This window comes from Geospiza fortis, unplaced genomic scaffold (genome assembly GCF_000277835.1).
Source record: "Geospiza fortis unplaced genomic scaffold, GeoFor_1.0 scaffold538, whole genome shotgun sequence".
Taxonomy (NCBI): Eukaryota; Metazoa; Chordata; class Aves; order Passeriformes; family Thraupidae; genus Geospiza; species Geospiza fortis.
In genome coordinates, this window is record NW_005054368.1 from 3,814,073 (window position 1) to 3,832,900 (window position 18,828).

At 41.0% G+C, this 18,828-nt stretch overlaps 1 protein-coding gene across 1 annotated transcript in view; it reads right to left on the reverse strand.

The window, feature by feature from the left end:
* EFCAB5 (EF-hand calcium binding domain 5) overlaps window positions 1-15,644 on the reverse strand; it is a 32,193-nt gene extending 16,549 nt beyond the window's left edge. The window contains exons 1-7 of the mRNA XM_031059819.1: window positions 15,596-15,644; window positions 15,201-15,500; window positions 11,702-12,277; window positions 7,771-7,927; window positions 7,454-7,517; window positions 5,624-5,694; window positions 2,052-2,207 (exon numbers count right to left, since the gene is read on the reverse strand). Coding sequence (XP_030915679.1) covers window positions 2,052-2,207; window positions 5,624-5,694; window positions 7,454-7,517; window positions 7,771-7,927; window positions 11,702-12,267 — 1,014 coding nt within the window. The 5' untranslated portion in view covers window positions 12,268-12,277; window positions 15,201-15,500; window positions 15,596-15,644. The remainder of the gene's footprint in view (window positions 1-2,051; window positions 2,208-5,623; window positions 5,695-7,453; window positions 7,518-7,770; window positions 7,928-11,701; window positions 12,278-15,200; window positions 15,501-15,595) is intronic.
* Between the last annotated feature and the right edge of the window lie 3,184 nt (window positions 15,645-18,828).

The following is an 18,828-nucleotide window of genomic DNA, read 5'->3' on the forward strand; positions in this document are numbered from 1 at the left end:
TGAAAACGAATCTCTGACTAAATTAAATTTAATTTTAAAATCCCTTGTTTAAAACCTCCCTGGAAATTAATGAAGAGTTATAAAATAAACTGATACAAGTGAGCACAGGGACAATAAGTTAAAAATTCACAGAGCCATTGCCTTTTGGGGTATTCTAGCAGTGATCCAACTGTGTTCTGGGATTGTCTTGGGAAGTTTCTGCTGCAGTGGATAGTCCAGGCTGTCCTTCTGAGCTGCCATCCTTCTGGATGCATGCATTTGAAATCATAATAATGATCATGTGGATACCTTCTAATTTGACTGTAATTTAAACACTGCTTTCTCAGCTCCCTGGCCCTAATTGCAGCTCATTGAGGCAGCCAGCCACACTCACCATGCAGACTGGAATAACTGCCTGCTACCAAACAAATGGAAATTAGGAACTGAAACAACTGCTTTGCTGTGCTTTGCAGAATGGGCTCTACAGGTAATGGATCACATTCAAGTGGTAGAAGTCCTTGGGTTACTTTGCATTTTATCTCCCCTGTGGGTACAGTAGAACTTTACAAAAGAAACCAGGCCAAGTTTAAAAGAGCTGCGTAGCCCACACGACACTTTAGTGAACTCAATTTGCAGGGCAGGGCTACCTCGGAGCCTGGAAACCACAACTCTGTGCTCTGATCTTTTTTTTTTTTTTTTGCAGCAGTGGCGTCATTGCTGATAGCTGCTCACTCCTGTTGTGTTAGTATTTTTGGCTCTTTGCCTCTGAGATTCCACTGGGATTAGCAGCATGGAGATGGTGATTACTGCCACAGAAATAATAGGAAGAAAGTCACTTTAAAACATGAAAGGAAAGAAGGGATCCTTTGGAAATCCACGGCAAAGACAGGACTCAGGTTTCTATATCCTTGAAGCCAGGAGGATCCATCACAGCCCTTCTTGACAGAGCCTTAGGAAAGTCAAATGTCTCCTAGCTGGGAAGCAGACACATTTCTTCCCTCATCCCTGAAACAGCAGCTTGCCTGCTATTCTCTACAACACACTATTGGTGTTGAAATGAGCCCTGTAATTCCTTTCTCTTGGCAGTAATGACATTATTAGCATGACATTGTAGAGCACAGTTCACTCTGGGTAGGCTCTGCAAGCATAGCTGGAGGAGTGCTGGGTGGAATATAAAATTTATGTAGGGGAGAAAACTAAGGTTAGGGCAACTGCTTGCTCTGTAGGAGCCAGCAACTGCCAAACTGAGGGTACTCATAACAAGTACCACACTTTTTGGATGAAGCCCAAGTTTTTAGCAATAGTTTATGCCGTTGATTCTTCAGTTCTTACTATTTACTGGTTTTCTAATGAGTCTAGCACTTTTTTTGTTTGCTTTTTAATGGAGATGCAGGTGTACTGAGAGGATGATAGATAGAGTTTAAAGCTGCTGAAAACCAAATTATGACTTTTGAGTTTCATTTCCAGCTGTGTAACTGACTTACTGTATTTTAATTTCCTGTCCATAAAATGTGGCTGAAATTCACAGTACTGTTCTCAGAGAGGCTGTAAAGGTGGATTATTTTGCATTTTAAATTTTAACTATGAGATTTATTGATAGAAGCCCTTCAGATCTATGAAGTAATGCAATATAATTAATGCAATATATGTGATTATTGAAGTAATGTGCACATTTGTTAAAGTCAATCTACATCAGATTAGCTTTGCTGAAATGTGGCTGAATAGATAAATTAGCACTTAAATATTCTGAACATGCTGTGGAAGCAGGTAATTTTTTAGAATTAAAGGCCATGGTTAATTTCTTCTCCAGAATCACCAAACTTCAGTCCCAAGTCATCAGTTTAGGTAATTCAGTTTCTAATTAGCCATCCGTTAATAGGCTGTTGGATGTTTCTGTGTCTAAGAACTATGAATTTAACAACAGTGCAGCAGCTATTGTTCTCTAAAATACTGCTGAGTAAGCACAAAGAGAGGATCTAGAGTTGAGGAAAAGAAAAAGCAAGCAGTGACCCAGAGAAATACCAAACTGGCAGCAGGCCCACATTGAAATTAGGCTGAGCTGCTTTGCCTACCTTTCCATGATCACAAACTCGGAAGAGGTCAATAAAAATCTGCCTCCGTGTGTCAAGTTTCGTTGCTTCTTGGAAGTCCTCAGCACACTTATGGAGATATTCCACTATTTCTTGGAACTTGTCACTTGAAACATGTTCAGCGTAGGAAAGGATAAGCTATAGAGAGAAAGCAGCAGTGGACATGATTATCTTTCTTCAAGCATTTTCACCTTTAGTTGAACTCCTAAAAATCTATTACGTGCAATCAAATATTTAGGAATTTGTAATTTAATCTGCCAACACAACACAGACTTGGTGCCTACTTCATTCTCCCCTTCAGAAGAAACAATAATCTCCAAACAAGCCTGGCACACTGCAGAAATGTATCCTGAACAGTTCCTTTCCTGGTCCAGAGGTCACTTATCAAGCTCAAGCAGACATGCTGGATCAGATCCCTCCTATGAAAAGTTGTGGCTTAAGCTCCATTTTCTCCATGGTTTTCTGCAGCATTTAGTATTCTTGACTTCACCCCCAAGGAGGCATTTTGAGCCATTACATTCTGCAGGAGTGATAGTCACTCAACTTTCAAATGCCACAAAAGGAGCATTGCCTACAATTTCAGTGTTTAGAGGAGCAGTAGGATACAATAAAAAAAATGGAAGATCCTTTTGAAAATGAGCCTGCTGTCACCCAAGTCCTCTGACACTGGGAATACTCTTGACTTGAGACTGATTTTACATTCCAGCCTTGGAGACACCTTAACACTTTAGATTTATAGCCATGTGGCTTTTATGAGCAAAAGCAATATGGTTCTAAAAATGTGGTGTGCATGACATAAATAATAATGGCCATCAGAACAAACCACAATCCCAGAGCCTGGGCTGAATTATTACAGTAGGTTTCTTGAGCCAGCCACACTAACAGGGAGCTCATACAGTTAAAAGGAGGAATTTCCAAAGCACAGAATGTTTCCCATTATCCCATTTTGAGAGTATGGATACCTGACATAAGTGCTAAAATATCTTGGGCTTGTTGAAATGCCACACAGGCAATAACCAGCTGAAATATTAATATGTGTTATTATTATTCATGTCTATATTGTGTAATTTCCAAATATATGGGACAAGTGGAAAAGAGAGGAAGAGCAGAAAAAAATCAATGGCCTGAGGGGTGGCTGGTAGGAAAGAAGAACTCCTAATGCAATGTGGGTTTTTTTCTTCATTTCAGCATTAAAAAGGACGTAGGTTGGAGAGAAGGTGGCACATCTGGGGCTATGAGTATCCACCAGCTTCTTGGGGTCATTAGAACCCAGAGCCCTGTGACAGAGAACCTTAAAGGTGAGGCTGTTGGGAGCAGGCAGGTTGGACAAGCAGTTTGTTATTCTGAATGTCACCTTGATGACACATCCTGCACTAATACTGTGTCTAACAGCTTCACAGGACACTGTTTACAAGCACCATGTGGGCAGGAGGCACCACCACAGGCTTAAGCCTTGCTTAGCTGATGTGTAAATTACTGTACACATAATTAACATACATTAATTTGTTATTGACTGAGAGATTTTGACACCTCCCCAAAGAAAGCTGGCACGCCTCCTTCTTGCTACCCAGAGTCCTTGGTATAGTTTGTGACCACATTATCATCAAAAACAATGGATCTGTTCTTGTTCCTACTGATCTCACTAGAAGTGGAAAAAGCCTCATACAATCGTGGAAAATAATCTCACCTTTAAAGCCTGATTCTGACCCTGCAAAGACAATGTGAGCATTTCCCTTGGTGTCAATAGCTTTGTGCCAGACTGCTGGGGGTTCTGTGTGTTAGAGCACAAAGCTTGTGAAATAAACCATTAAGGGCTGGTCCCTGGGATTTAAATGCTTTTCATATAAAAGACCCCACAAGGTTGTCACAAAGGATGTAAGAATACAACAACCACTGTTCTGCATTTCTGAAAAAAAAACCCCAAACCTGAAAAACAATGATGTGTGAGGTCTCTTTACTGAGTTCCTAACAGCCTTTAAGCAACCCAAAGCTGCACTAAATTCAAGGAAGGAAAAAAAAAAGCCTTTTAATTTTAAGGTCCATTAAAAGCAATGCTTTCCACATGGGAAAGGGCTGTGACCAGCGTGGAGGAAGATCATCTCTTTCTGGGTTTGGTGGATGATGGAAAGGGGTGAACAAAAGTAAATTGTAGCTGAGGATTAGAAGCAGCCTGTCCTGATGATGGAACAGTTCCCAAGGGAAGTGATGAAAGACTCATCAATTGATTCAATTAAAACCAGACTGGAAAAATAATCAGAGAATATGTTCTGAGAGAACATTCCTGGCAAATCACACAGCCTGACAATCCGTGTCTTTCGTGCTTCTGATCTCTGTTGTCATGTCTTTAACTGAGTTAAAATAAAGAGTACACAAAGTATATTTTAAACAGTTTTCTAATGCTAATGGAGCATGAATTCATTCAGTGATTATATATATGTACCGTAGGGGTTATGGACTGATGCTTCATTGCAGTGACAAAAGCAATTCTCTGGGCTCTCATTATCCACAATAGTCTTCTTAATTAGATGCAATAATTCTGAGGTTAAATTCAAAAATATCTCATTTCATGCTTAAAAAAACCTTCAACAAGTTACCATAAAAATGCATCTCTGTGCAAAATACCAAACATGTGAGTCTCCTGAGAGGGAAGAAGGCACAAAAAATCACACATGGTTGCTTGGAATTAGTCTCTGCACAGCTGCTTTATACTCTGGTTTTAATTATTACAGCCGTACCCACTAGCACTGCTGCAATGAGGGTCTGCCATTATTCCTATTCTAAACACCCCTTTTTACAGGTTTAATTACCCAGCCATAAAATCCAGCTCTGTTTCAGGTAAAAATTGCTGGCAAAGCCTTGGCCTGGACAGCTTTCAATAAATAGAGTTTGAAACAATTTGGTTGTTTTCAGCTTAAGGAACAGCAGAGTAATGGGGTGAAACTTCCAACTGTATGATTTTGATGAGTTGAAACCACACTTCTGATGTTTCCCAATGACAGCTTTTGAGTTTAAAACTACTTGGTTATGCTTCATGAATATTTATGAGACTTGTTGCAGTTTGTTTATGGCTCAGCCCAGTGATAGTTCAGGAGAAGGCTTCTCATCCCAAGTCTTCATGGGTTCATCCTGGTCAATGGAATTAAGTCAGAAATAACAATACTGTGAGGATGTTACTAATTAGCTCAGGCTAATGGTTGTAGTGGGACACCAAACCTCCTGTGAGTCTGAATTCACAATTGATTCAGGGCTTTGACATTTTAGAAAGGGACAGGGAGGGGTGTCCTAAAAACCACTGCTCCAGGAGTAACCTCCCAAAGAGCAGCAAGGCTGCAGCTCTGAGGAAAGCAAAACAGTTCCCTCCAGCTGGCCAGAGTGGAGATGTGGTGACAGCAGAGGATGGAGACGGAATGTGAAATGTCCAGACACAGCCAGTCACCTGGGATGCTGGAGAAGGGAAGCCCTTCACTTACTCCTTTAGGCTGTCCCCAGGGAAATGCTGACACTTTGTGATAAATGCCACATTCTGAACCAAATGCTCTTATTTCATTTCTCACCTTTGTGAACTTATCTAGGTATACTGGTTTTTCCAATGTGTTCAAGATTTTCAGCTTCCTGTCATGGGTTGCTGGTAAAACAAATGAAGGGATATTGGTTTAGAAAGCAACAGTTGTGGTTTTGCATATTGTACACATATTTTTGCACAATGTGCTGTTACATTAACTTTCTTCTCATGTTGGATGACATTTATTTGAGGTTATCCCACAGTAGCTGAAGCATCTGACTGTATACAGAGCATCTAAATCTGTTTGCATTTCTCTTGCTGAGAATCTCCATTTAGCTATTCAGAACTGTATTTATTCTTGACATAAGTTGGTGCAAATTGCAATGATTTTAACAGTACTTACAACTAATTATGTGAGGGAGGAAATGATTTTTGATTTAACAAACAGATAAAACTGCCTTAGAAGTCTGGAGACACGGATTCTGCTTTGCAAGAGAAGAATCTGAAAATCATAGTAATTTTCTCAAGAATATGGGAATATTTTTACTGATGATGATATTCAAAAGTATGTTTTGGTCAGCTTCTGGGTTGCTATAGTGGAACTGAAAAGAGACATCAAACATCTATACAGGTTTCTGAATGAGTTCTTTGAGAACAGACATGCTATTTCTATTGGCATTATTTTTCTGTTCTTTCTTCTAAATATATCAGGAATAATGAGAAAATTCATCATAGAATGCATTTATCTCTTGTTGATTGATATGTTCCTAAACTGTACATTATTCTTATTGAACTATAAAACAGAGTGTAATGTTCTATTAATGTACATTAAATGCTATTAAGTGAAATAAATTAAGAAATGGAGCCTATTAGGGAAATAGTACAGAGAGCACCCCCAGCATCTGGAGAGCAAATATCTGGGCAGGAAATTCCTCCACAATCTCATGTCCCAGGGTCTGTTTGCACTGGGGAACCACAGCTCCACAGGAGGAGCACAGGGGCTGTGTTTGGCAGTCACACAACATCCTACCAACACTGGGTGATTACTCAGAGGAACAATTCTGTAATACAGACAGGGTGAGCTCCAGGCAGAGGTGACTCCAGCAGCAACAGAAACACTCTGGAGTGTCCAGTTTATCATCCCAAATCAGCAAAGACACATTTGTTATCACTGATGATCATTACAGGCTCTCAATGTAAAGGGTTGGCAGCAGGCTTGTGCTGCCACTTCAGTGTTCCTGGTTCTATTCAATTATCATCATCTGGGGAGGTCAAGTGTGAGCTGTATAAAGTGGACAGGAATTATGGAAATCTTTCTGAGCTGAGTGCTCTGGTACAGAGGCCCTGGGCTGTGTGTCACTGGGTGCCAGGGACTGGCCAAGGGAAGGGCTTGATGAGATGAGCTATTGGGTGGAGCATGAGGTAAACCTCAGCAACTCCCCTGAAACCATAACAGGTAACAACACTGCCAGTTTGTTGATCCCACCTTTGTTCTATATCTCCCAGTATGCCAGTATTTCCAAGACCTCCCATGAGACAAACTCAAAAAGGAGGAGGTTGATACAGTGACTCTTAAAAAGAGCAGTAAGCAAATGGCAATGCGTGGCTACTAAGGGATGTAAGTGGAGAAGGTCTGCATCTGGTCTTTCTATCTCCCTGAAAGATTTTTTAAACATTTTTCCATACTTTTCAAGACTATATTAATGAATTACATGGTGGTTCTATCTCTTTTCAATCGATCTGAAGATTTGTGGTTGATATTCGGATGTAACTACCCTTAGAGATTCTTTCTCTGTTATCAAATCATTTGCTGTTTGCTCACAGTTCACATCAGAATTCAGATCACAGCAATAAAACTAAGGAAGATACATTGAAAACTTGCCTTTTCTCATATCTTCAGGAATAGAATCAGTGACATCTGGAAAAAACCTCAAGGCACTCTGAACCTAAAAATCAAGGTAATAGCATGTGTCATGCAGACATCAGTAGACAATTACTAAAATAAATCACCCAGAATAATCAGACATATGGGGCAGTCATGGGTCTTACACATAGGTAAGATTTGTGAACAGTGCCCTGTCCCCTGATCCCGTGGTGGCAGAGCCATCACCCATGCTGCTATGCCAGGGCACATGGCACTAGCACAAATGTCCTTTTCATCCTGTCTGCAACAACCAGAGCAGGATCTCCCCTAGTTACCAGTGCTGCTGGGATTCTTTCATGGCCATCTACTGTCCACTCCTTGAACAGAGCTGTCAACACCTCCTTTCTCCTTGCTGTCTCCTCAGCCTTCTGTCTGTCCACCTCCTCCCTTTCCTCATGGATCTTCTTTGCCTCAGCCCTCATCTGGACCAGCCTGTAGGACATAGGAACATGGATTAGAAAGAGACCATCACAGGCATACTTAAGAGTGATTAAGCCTACCCTAAAGAACAAAACAAAAGGCAGCAACTCTCTGCTCAAATTCCTGTCTATGTGGAAGACATTTAATGGAAAATCATCTGTGCAGCTCTCCTAGTTTTGTGTCATTTCAACAGTGACACATTTTACCTTCACATTTATAATGACATTCATCATTTATTGTGTAGATGTCCTTCAATTTCCTTTCAATTCTAGCAGGGAGACAGGTGCATAATTTTGCTACACTTGATTTACCAACAAAATTGCATCAGACTTCATTGTCTCCAAACTCAAGTACCTTTTCACACAAGCACTTCACTGGCAAAGAACAATGTTCAATAAAATTTCTGAAGCAGCCTCACACAATAGAGCCTTTTTGCCTTAGGACAGGGATAATACCTCAGTCTCTCCATCATTTTCAACACATGGAGTTTGCAGGTTTGGACTGCCAGTCAGCTCCCTTTCTTCCTGCTGTTGTTTTCTTTGCTTCTCTAAACACCCAGCCATGTTTTTCCCAATCCTCCATTTTACACAACAAAAGAAGTGAATAAAATTGATCCTGAACTCATCTGCTTTGATTTTGACTTTGTTAATTTATGAAATGGGGGAAAAACCCTTTTGGAAGGTCAAAATGCTTAAAGCCAAATGATCAGTTCATATGGAGAGAACAGCTCCTGTTCATGGAGGCTGCTGGAATCTCCCTGCACTGAGGCAGCTGCTCGTCTTCATGGCCTTCACACCCCCTGTAGCTATTCAGAGAACGGGGAATTACTCCTCTTTTGTACCTGAGACCTCCAAAAACTATATTTTAGCTAACAATTCCTGCTCCCTTCTTCCCCCTGTGTGTCACGTGCTGTGAAATGGGCTGATCCTGTCCCTGCCCTCTTCCGTTCCTCTGGGGTCATCCTACGAAATATAACCCATCAATATTTTCTTTAATGAACAGAAAGACCTGTTTTACATGTCACAGCAATACACTTGGATCAAAGTTTTATCACAAGATCCTTGTTCTTCATGGCCATTTATCACAGAGGTTTCTTAATGAATCATTTGGTTCCTAAATCAATGGTGGGCACTGCACAAGTGCTGCTGAGGCAGCTCAGCCTCGGGCACTTTGATAGCAGAGGGAGGGTAAAATATTTTCCCAACTTCTGACACCTTCCCAGAGCTGGAGAAGAGAAGGAATGCATCAGGTACCAACCCAAATGGACAAACGAATTTTTCTCCAATGCAGCAGAAAGAGAAAACCAGACCACTTGTAGAGATAGCTCCTCCTCTGTCTGCAAACTGTAAGCAGAGCCTGGGCTGTGCTCAGAGTTGCCAAGGTGCTCTGGTGATTAATTTGGGCAGTGTCCAGCACAAGTTACATTCTGTGCTGCACCTGCACTGGGCTGCAGTTTTGCATTCATTTCTAGGGTCATAAAACTGGGCAGCCGCATCCTCTGCCTGGTGTCCCTCAGACAATAATGGCAAAACAGGGGTAACAGTACCAGGCAGCACCCATTGCAAAGTGAGCTCATTTTGGATCAGACATTTCCAGAAAAGATGAGATGGCAGTGAGGTGACTTCTCCCTGCAGAACCAAACATGTTTCCTCAGGAAGAGAGCTGCCTGCCTCCCACACAGGGATGGGTGACTCAGCCTGAAGGACTCCCATCCCTGGACAAAGGCTCTGTTTCAGGTATCAGTCCATGTGCATAAGGAATTTCTCCCATCTGTTCTCCTTCCTGCCTTGACTCCCAGTCAGGTGGCAGTTAAGGAGAAACTGGAGGAAGTCCAAGAGAGCTCACTGAGGATAGAAAAGTGTTAGATGGGAACCTGTGATGAATCCTGCCTTGCCTGAAGGTAATGCCAAGGCTCCCAGGACCTTCATTTGGGCCAGAATTTAATTCCTCACCTTTCTGGTGCTTATATGAGAGGTGTTAAGCACAGACTGGCATTGCTTTTGTAACAATTCCAGCCTGTTTGAATCCAGTGACTCACATGAAGAGTCTCACTGCTGTGTGGTGCTGTTAAAATCCTGTGTTGCTGTGATTTAAGAATCCCATGCAAATCCCACAATACAGTCATCACAAATATGTAAATCCTGAGCTACTGTGAATGCAAATCCCATGGTACTACTGCCAGTGGATATGCAAAACCTGCTACAGCCATGATTACAGAACCCCCCTGGCAATGCTGTCTATGGAGATATTTATTTCTGTAAGTCTTGATAGTCACTTCCTTTGACTCAGTTCTGAGAGCTACAAATGCAGAATCTGTCTCCAAATGTAAAGACGGGCTTAACAGCAAAGGTCATGATAACAGGTCATGGGTATCCAACACTTTGTATTCAACAAAAGCCCAATCCAAAACCTCAGGAGATTTTATGCATTTTGGTTCAATTACTTTTTCAAAATAAAACAGATATATCCAGGTGTCCTTCTGTGAACCAACAGGAATGATAAAACTGTTCCCAAAGCAAAGGCGTGGCAAGGCTGACATCCTAAACATCCCCTCAGAACAGTCTGTGCTTGAGTGAAAACTCACTGAAAGACATATTTCCCCAGCTCATTTGTTTCAGTGGACCAACATTTAAAAAAATAGAAAATAAAACTGAAATTCTTTTATCAGTGACTGCATGAAGTTCACTTCTCACGCTGCTTTGTTGTATTCACATCAGGCATGTTCCTACAAACTGCAGCAGTATGTTTAATGGAAATGTGGAGACAGAAGCTCAGATAGAGAGACTTTACATATCCTTTTAAGCATTATAATACTGGGAACTTCAATTATCTTCATTTAGGGTTTATGCATAAGACATGTCAACATTTTACTTCCCTAATTCCTGACACTGAAACCAATTTTCAAGGTGTATGCACTATTTATGCAAATAGAGAGTCATTCAAACAGAAATCATTATTCTACAAACACAGATACAGAATAAAGTGATCTAGTAGTGAATGAGTAATTTTGACATTAATCACAATCATCTCTGGATCTTCTATGAACTGAAAAGTTCACATCTATATTTTCCTGAACAGAGCAATGAAAATAAATTATTGTTCATCTAATGCTCTCACATTTTAACCGTAGCATTTTGTAAGGTGCCATGGAACCCTGTTCCAAGATTCATTAAGTATTATACTAAAGCAAACAGCCCAGAAATAAGCAACAGAACAAAATACAAAACAGTTTCTACTTTAAAAGGAAAAACAGAATATAAAAGGAAAGCCTAAATAAAAATCCTGGGTGAAGGAGTTTCTACAATGTGCCAGGACAATGCTGTTGGCTTAGTCAAGAGAAATCATCCTGAAGGAGGAAAAAAAGGTTAGGTTGTGTTTTTATTAAGTTTGGAAGACTAGAGAAGAAACTATCTGAAGAGTCTCCAGACCCTCCATATTAACACCTGTCCCAAAGAGCTGCTGTCACTGCACTAGACCAGTTTGGAAGCAGTTTGCATTGCTCATGTGTTATTAAGATAGAGTCTAAGGAGGAATTATATCCTTATGAAAGGTAGAATATTGCCTTAAACAGGAATAACTAGTGTTTCATTTTGTGTGCCATGTTCTGGTATTTGTCCTGCTTCTCAAGTTTTTATGAGACAAATAAATTCCTGGCACTGCACTCCACAAAGTGTGTTTTGCTCAAGATTCTGCCAGCCAGGCCACAGGGACACCATTCCTTTTGTAAAACAGAGACCAAGACACCAGCTCTGGCCTTGTGACCAGCCACCCTGTCAGTGCTCTCACCTCTGTGATGCTGTACCTTGCCTCAAAGATTTGAGCTCCTCTGAGACCACCTCCATTTCTCTCAGATATGGGCCTGGTTTTGTAGGAACACTGTACTGAGGGTTATGCCTCATCAGGTATTCTGCAAGATAATTAATGGGCTTAAATCTGGTTGGTTCTTGGTCTGATACAAGCACATGGTTTCTTTCCACTGCCATTAACAAGTTTTCTGTTCCTGGGATTAATGTAGGGAGGAGGTTGTCGAGCAAATAGAGGCGAGTATCAAGTGTCTTCTCCTCCTCATTGTACCACTCTCTGGCCAGGCAGCCCCCAGGTTCTCTCCTCCTCACCTTTGCTTCTTCTGCCTTTTGTGCTTGAAACAACCTCATCTTTGTCTCCTGCAGATTCAGACACCTCTGTTGTACCTTTTCATGAAAACACTCTTGCCAGGAAGTGTAATGATGAGGACATGGCAGTTCATGACTCCCCTGATTGCTTTCCATCTCTGTTGCAGTCCCATCCTTATGTCCAAGCTCAGGATCTTGTAGATCTGCAGACTGGGCTGATTCTTCTGGCTGAGCAGCCATACCTCAACCACTGTGACACAGAAAAAAAGGAGCTGTTATATAATGCCAAAAGATGCAGTAGTGCCCTAACAGGTGACACAGGAATAGAGTCTATTGTTAGGCATTAACTAATATTTTTTCTATGTTCCTTTTTTATTCTGTTACTGCTGCTTTGTACTCTTAAATAAATACAGACCCTTTACTTCAAAGATCAGTAAATGATTTATAAAGATTAATTATGTATCACAACAGCCCTTGGAGACAGAGCAACTAAATTAATGTGTTCCTTTCTTAGGGCAGAAGAAACTGAGACACAAAAGGGGAATGATTAATTCCAGGTCACTTAGAGACTCAGAAATCAAGCAGTGAACAGTGCTTGGAACTTGTCCCCCCAGTTCCAACCAGTGGAATCCTCTTACCCTCAGCACATAATTTCTGTTTAGGTCCATTCCCTGCCTCCAGGAAATCCAGTGGATATGAGACAAAGGAAGCAAGTAATGGAAAATTCCAGATACTCAGGAGCAAGATTCCTCTACATGCTTCCTCTGCTTCAGCTTTTCTGAGGCTGTGAAGAACAGTGAGGAAGCTTGTCCCACAAACTGCTTAACTTCAACTGTGGCAACTATTTTTTGCTCTGGACATTTTGTTAAGGTAACAGGGACACAGGTGCATGGGTCAGCAGAGCTTCTACAGAAAGGAGAAACCTATACCATGAATTCTGTGATTAAGTTGCTCACAAGCATTTTATGTTGTAGATCACTCTGTAAAATAATAATCCCTTTACAATTTAAAGAACTTCACTGCTTAAAATGTTCATTCTGTGAAATATCAGGAAGAAACTGAGCTGCTCACAATTTGAAAAATGTCCCTATATATCTCCATGCATAACTGTCTGCATCTGGAATGGGATTAACACACACAGAATGGAGCAGAAGACTGGCTACTACTTGATTCAAAGCATGAAAAAGCAGCAGCATGCTGAAAATCCCCTAGCTCAGTGTTAAACAGCAAGGGAAGGATGATATTAAAAAATAATCTAAAACCCTTCCAAATTAGAGATGAAACTCCACTCTGAACTTGTTGCCACTCTACCCTCTGCAAGTTTTTAAATAAAAGTGCTTTTCACTGAGGCCTTTCAGTATCCATAGCAATAGCACTGCTTTTGATATGCACTGCTCTTCCTGTTTAAGCATTTGTAGCTGTTCTGAAGCAGCTCAGCTTTCCAGGAAATGCATAAATGTGATCTACAGCCCTCCTGGCACACAAATTTAATTATGAATATGTTGACCTTCTGGTTCATTAACACTGTTGGAGTACAAATACTGCCTGGATGGGTGGGATGCATCACAGCATTAAATTTCTAGGTTTGTTTTCTCAATGGGCTTGTTGGCAGCTGCCTACATGACCCACAGAGAGGGTTTTAGGTTGGTAGTTGATTTTTCCACCAAAGGACATGAACTGGAAAGGATTTACAATGGTAGAAAGGGAAACCTGTCCACCCTGTGGAATTGTTCCTTGCTTAGGTGAGTTCCTTTCAACAAGCTGTAAAACCAGAGTCCTTGGTTCAAAGCAGGGTGTTAACCAAATGTTCTGGTCACATTCCAAATCAGCTGGTTTTGTTGTGCCAAAATAAACTGTTCTTGTAGTTTCAAATACTTATGTTATTTCTTAAACATCCTTTATGAAACTCTCTGCAGTTTCTGTGCAATGTTAAAGTGACAACTGCACTCTGCTTTATGAGGTGGCTGATTCTGACAGATGATGAATATGTTTTCTACACTGCTCTCAACCTTTTGTTAGTATGGTTTTGAGGATTAGTAAATGTTTATAAAGGATCTCCATGTCTCTGACCAAAACAAAACATGAAACAAGCAGTGTGACTGCTCTGTCTCCATTCCATGGCATCCACGTAACTCCAGGAATGGAAGCAGAGCATGGAGAACTGTGCCCAGTGCTTTAATGCAGTGCAGATGGAGAAGACTAAGAGGGTATGGAAGAACAAACAAAAAAAAAAAACAACAAAGGAATGCTACAATCAAGTCATGAAACTTGGGATTTGTGGAGGATTACAGAGACACACAGTGGATAAGACTCCATTGGCTCATAACCTTCAGTGATTTTCATTAGTTGAGAATTTGGCCCATAAGGAAGAATTTCTCCACTGAAAGGGTGGTCAGGCATTGGAAGGGATGGAGCCACCATTGCTGGAAATGCTCAGAAAACAACAGGACGTGGCACTCAGTGCCATGGTCACACTGGCAACGTGGTGTTTGGTCAAATGTTGGATTCAATGATCTTGGAGGTCTTTTCCAAACTTACTGATTCTACAAATCTATGATTTTACAATAATATCGAGAGCTCTCAGGGCCTGTGGCATTCCCAAATGGAGCCCAAATAACAGCAAGCATGGAGCACAGAGGCAAGCTCTAGAAACACCCAGGAAATTTGAAGTGTGAATATAAAGTTTCCTGTAAGCCTTTGTTCAAGCTGAAGGCAAGATAAGCTTTCCATTATTTAGTAGGATGCCACTTCCCTGGCTCCTTTTCTTTAAGAAAAAATATTCTTGTTGGAATCCCTGCAGGTACAAAAAGATAATCTCAGTGTTTCCTGTAGAAAACCCAAATGTGTTCATAAACAATATTCTTATGGTTTCATTGTTATTTTCTTAGAGAATTTTGATGGGTGGGATAAAGCTAGGAATGACTAAAGTTTGTTTAGGTAAATATTTTCTAGATGTTTGAGTTATAAAAGTCCTTTCAAAAACAAAGTTCAATCTCTTTGACATTCTATTCCTCAGAAATAATTTTGCCTTCCCCTCATGTGTTTCATAAAGCATATTTATCTCATCACAAAAAACCCAATACCCTTTTCATACATAACCTTTTCAATACAATTAAAATTTAAAAACATTTTCTCCTTTGCTTTCTGAAGCTTTGAAGAACTGTTTTTCTTACCTTTGGAGCAGGTATCAAAATAGATCTTATTCCTCCTGCATTCAAAGTGGCTTTGCAAATCAACAGGGATTTAACATATGCCCATCAACCATTAAAAATCTTGAAGTGAATTAGGGATTTCTTAGACCTGCTGTGGAGCTGGGCTGTGAGTTTTACTCCTCTGTGTGTTTGCAGTTGCTAAGCAATAATCCCAAAGGTTGCTATGTCTTTCCACGTTCAAAATTGCTGTAGGTTGTCTTTTGGCTTTGGCACAGCCCAACAGACTCTTCTGCACTGAACTTAGAACATTGCATCACATGACTGAAAATAAAATAAAATCAAGAAAAGACTATGAATAGCAACAGAGAACATTAAGGGCACAAATAGAGAATCTGCAGGTACCAGTGACAGGTTACCTTCAGATTCAAGGCTCACAAAGTCCACAACTGTCTCAAGCCCATTGCCAGCTGAAGGGAGGACTGAGTTAACCAGATGTGAGAATCTCAGACATAAAAAGAAATTAATTACAAACTCAATTTAAACATTTTCAGGCTTTCTTGCTTGTGTTGCTTTGAAGCAGCCTTGCAGGAAAGGCACAAAAGCATTAACGAGGGGGGAGAGCATGGTGCCATTTTGTCAGACTGCTTTTAAACCTGAATCTAAAGGAATTTGATGAATCCCCTTTCATAATCTCTCCTATATTCTTTGAAAAGGAGAAGGCAAATACATCTACAACAGGCATTCTGCACTCATTTACACGAATGTAAATCAGGTGCCTGTTCAGCAATTCCCTTGGGTGAGGCATGACCTCCAACTGAGAAACTTATGGCAATTTCTGCCAGGAAATGAGGTTTATCTAATGCTGCTTCTTTCTTTGTATTTTATACTGGAAGTGGCAAAACCTTTGGATTGCCTACCTGCAGGAAAACTGAACTGTGACTTTATCTATGGTATTTGTCAAGGTACAAGGTGCCCTGCCCTCTATTAGTCTCCATTTCATGGGATAGCCTGTAAGAAACCTTGAAATAGAGGAGGTCAACTTTCTTGTGAAAAATACACCATAATAAATTATCATTTCTTTGCTATTTATTTGGAGAAATGTATCAGAAGGAAATATGCTCATTGCAGGGCATTTCCAAGATGTGTTGAAGTCTAGCATCAATTATGTTAACAAAATGAAGCAGAAAATTAGTGCTCAGGAGTAATTTTAAATGAAGCTTTAAACTGGATTGTGCACTTTTTCCTCAAAGCAGTTTGCTCATGATTAATTCCTGTTATCTCTTCTCCCAGGTGGGCTTGGTTTTTCCCCTTTGCAATTCAGAATTCTGTTGCTATTATGATTAACTTACAAAACTTTTTGAGGATGAAACATAAATTAAAAAAAAAAAGGTGATTTTTTCTTCAATCCCCAAACAAGAATATACAACTAGAACTTAGAAGGATGGATCAAAACAGCTCTATTTTTATTTTTCTGGAAGTGGAATCCTGTGGGTTAAGCAAACCTTTAATTGTACTCTGTCTAACTTGGCTGTTATCCCTTAATGTTTTTGCTAAGCAAAGTGTATCCTTTTATTATGCCACCAAATACTTGCACTGTTGACAAAATAATGGGCTGAATATGTCATCACAGATGTTTTGCTGGAATTGCCTCTTCTATCTTTTTTTTTTTGTTGTTTTTCTCTGTAAGATACATTTTGGGAGCACTCTGTTGTCTTTTGCAGCTGATGCCAAGATTATGCAATAAAAGCCCTAACATGTAGTAATAATAAGTTGTGTTAGCCAGGGAAATGTTTGCAGTGTATTAAATAGTCAGTTTTGGAAATGTGTACAAAACCAGCTCATGTACAGCTCCACTTCTTTGAAATACTACTCTGGGCTGAAGCAGCAGGTGCTGACCACAGTGCTGCCAGCAAAGGAAAGAATAAGGCCACAAGCTTCCAGTTTGTTTCTTGTACCAACCTTGATGCTATGACCACAGCCTGCCCTCTAATTGCTCTTTTCAATCCCAATGCATCTGCCTTATAGCCTCCTCCTCCACATTTAAATTCTGCTGCTAAAAAAAAAAAAATGCACATGCAAATTACACCTTCCTAGAGACTGCAGACCTGTCACAATTTGTGGCTGTTGTAGCTAATAACTGATAAGTCAGACTTTTAGTGAACTGTAGATAGCAACTCCATTATTTACCTGTGGTAAATGTTTTTTAAAAGTGTTTGCTGTTCAAATACCTGGAAGATCTACAGGGTATATGAAAATTACACAAAAGCCTGCTTTGGAACCTGGATTAAATAATAATTTCTTGATAGTAATCCCTGCATGACTTGATCAAAACCCAGAATGAAACACCAGTCTCAGGTGAGGGAACTGCTACAATATTCTGGGTATTTTAGTCTTCCATCAATCCTTTCTATCAATGCAGACATACCCGAACATGAGCTATGGGCCTGAAAGCAGCCCTATATTTGCATGTTAAAGATTCTGGCTTGTTGTGCAGCCCACTCTAAACTCAGTTTAGTCCAATTTAGGGAGCCTGTCCTTCATCCCTTATCCTCCATCCACACCCATCCACCAGGAGGCAAAATGCTCCATTAGCAAGCCTGACTTCTCCACTGCAGCCCAGCCCAGTTACAGGAGCCTCCCTGATCATTATTTTAACTGGGGAATAACCTAAAGAGAGACCATGTGGCTTCTCCAGTTCTTAAATTTACAGGGAAAAAGTGCTGTCAGCCTGAGGAACAGACTGAAGCAGCATCAGCTGAATGGAATAATGGATAATAAATGGAATCTATGGGTTGATACACACTCCTGACAAAGATTTTGCTCTGTTTAACATTTAGAACAGTTTCTAGTTATCATATGTAATGTTGTCATTCGACGCCCAAGAGACAATTCTTGATCCCAGTCACCTCCTTCCCATGAATTTTGTAGATTCTTGATCCAAATTACCTCCTTCTGATGAATTTGGCGGCACCAGGCTGAAACTGCAAAGAAAATGAAGTCTATTAGCACTTGACCCTTTGTTTCAGACCCCCGAACGCCCAACAGTTCTGCATCTGGCAATGTCTAAATGCTTAAGATGCAATCACTAGACTCGGTGTTTGGTGTTTGGGTGTGTGCATTGATGTATGAAGAGTTGTTATATGCTGCTTTCATTATGGAGTTACTATAGCTGCCTAATCCAAGGAAAAGCTCCGTTATGTGACCATTAATGCCAGCTTTCACCAGGGGTTGCCATACCCACCATCACAGCTCCCAGCGGGATGGGATTCCACAAACCATCACCAGTCAGGAGACATACTGAGGGTGCCCTGCTGACATAAATTAATAAAAGCCACCTGTGAGGCTGAGAGATCCAGGGCGCGATGCTGAAACCACTTCAGCAACCGGGGGGAGAATGCCGGGGCACCCCAGCTCCCTCAGGAACGGGGTGGGGATGCCGGGGCCCCCCTGCCCATCGCAGTCCCCTCAAGGATTGCGGTGAGGATGTCGAGCCGCTCCATCCCATCGCAGTCCCCTCAAGGATTGGGGTGAGGATGTCGAGCCCCTCCAGCAAATCGCAGCCCTCTCATGGACCGCGGTGAGGATGTCGAGCCCCTCTAGGCCACCGCAGCCCCCTCAGGGACCGGGGCTGGGAGGGCCGGGACCCCTC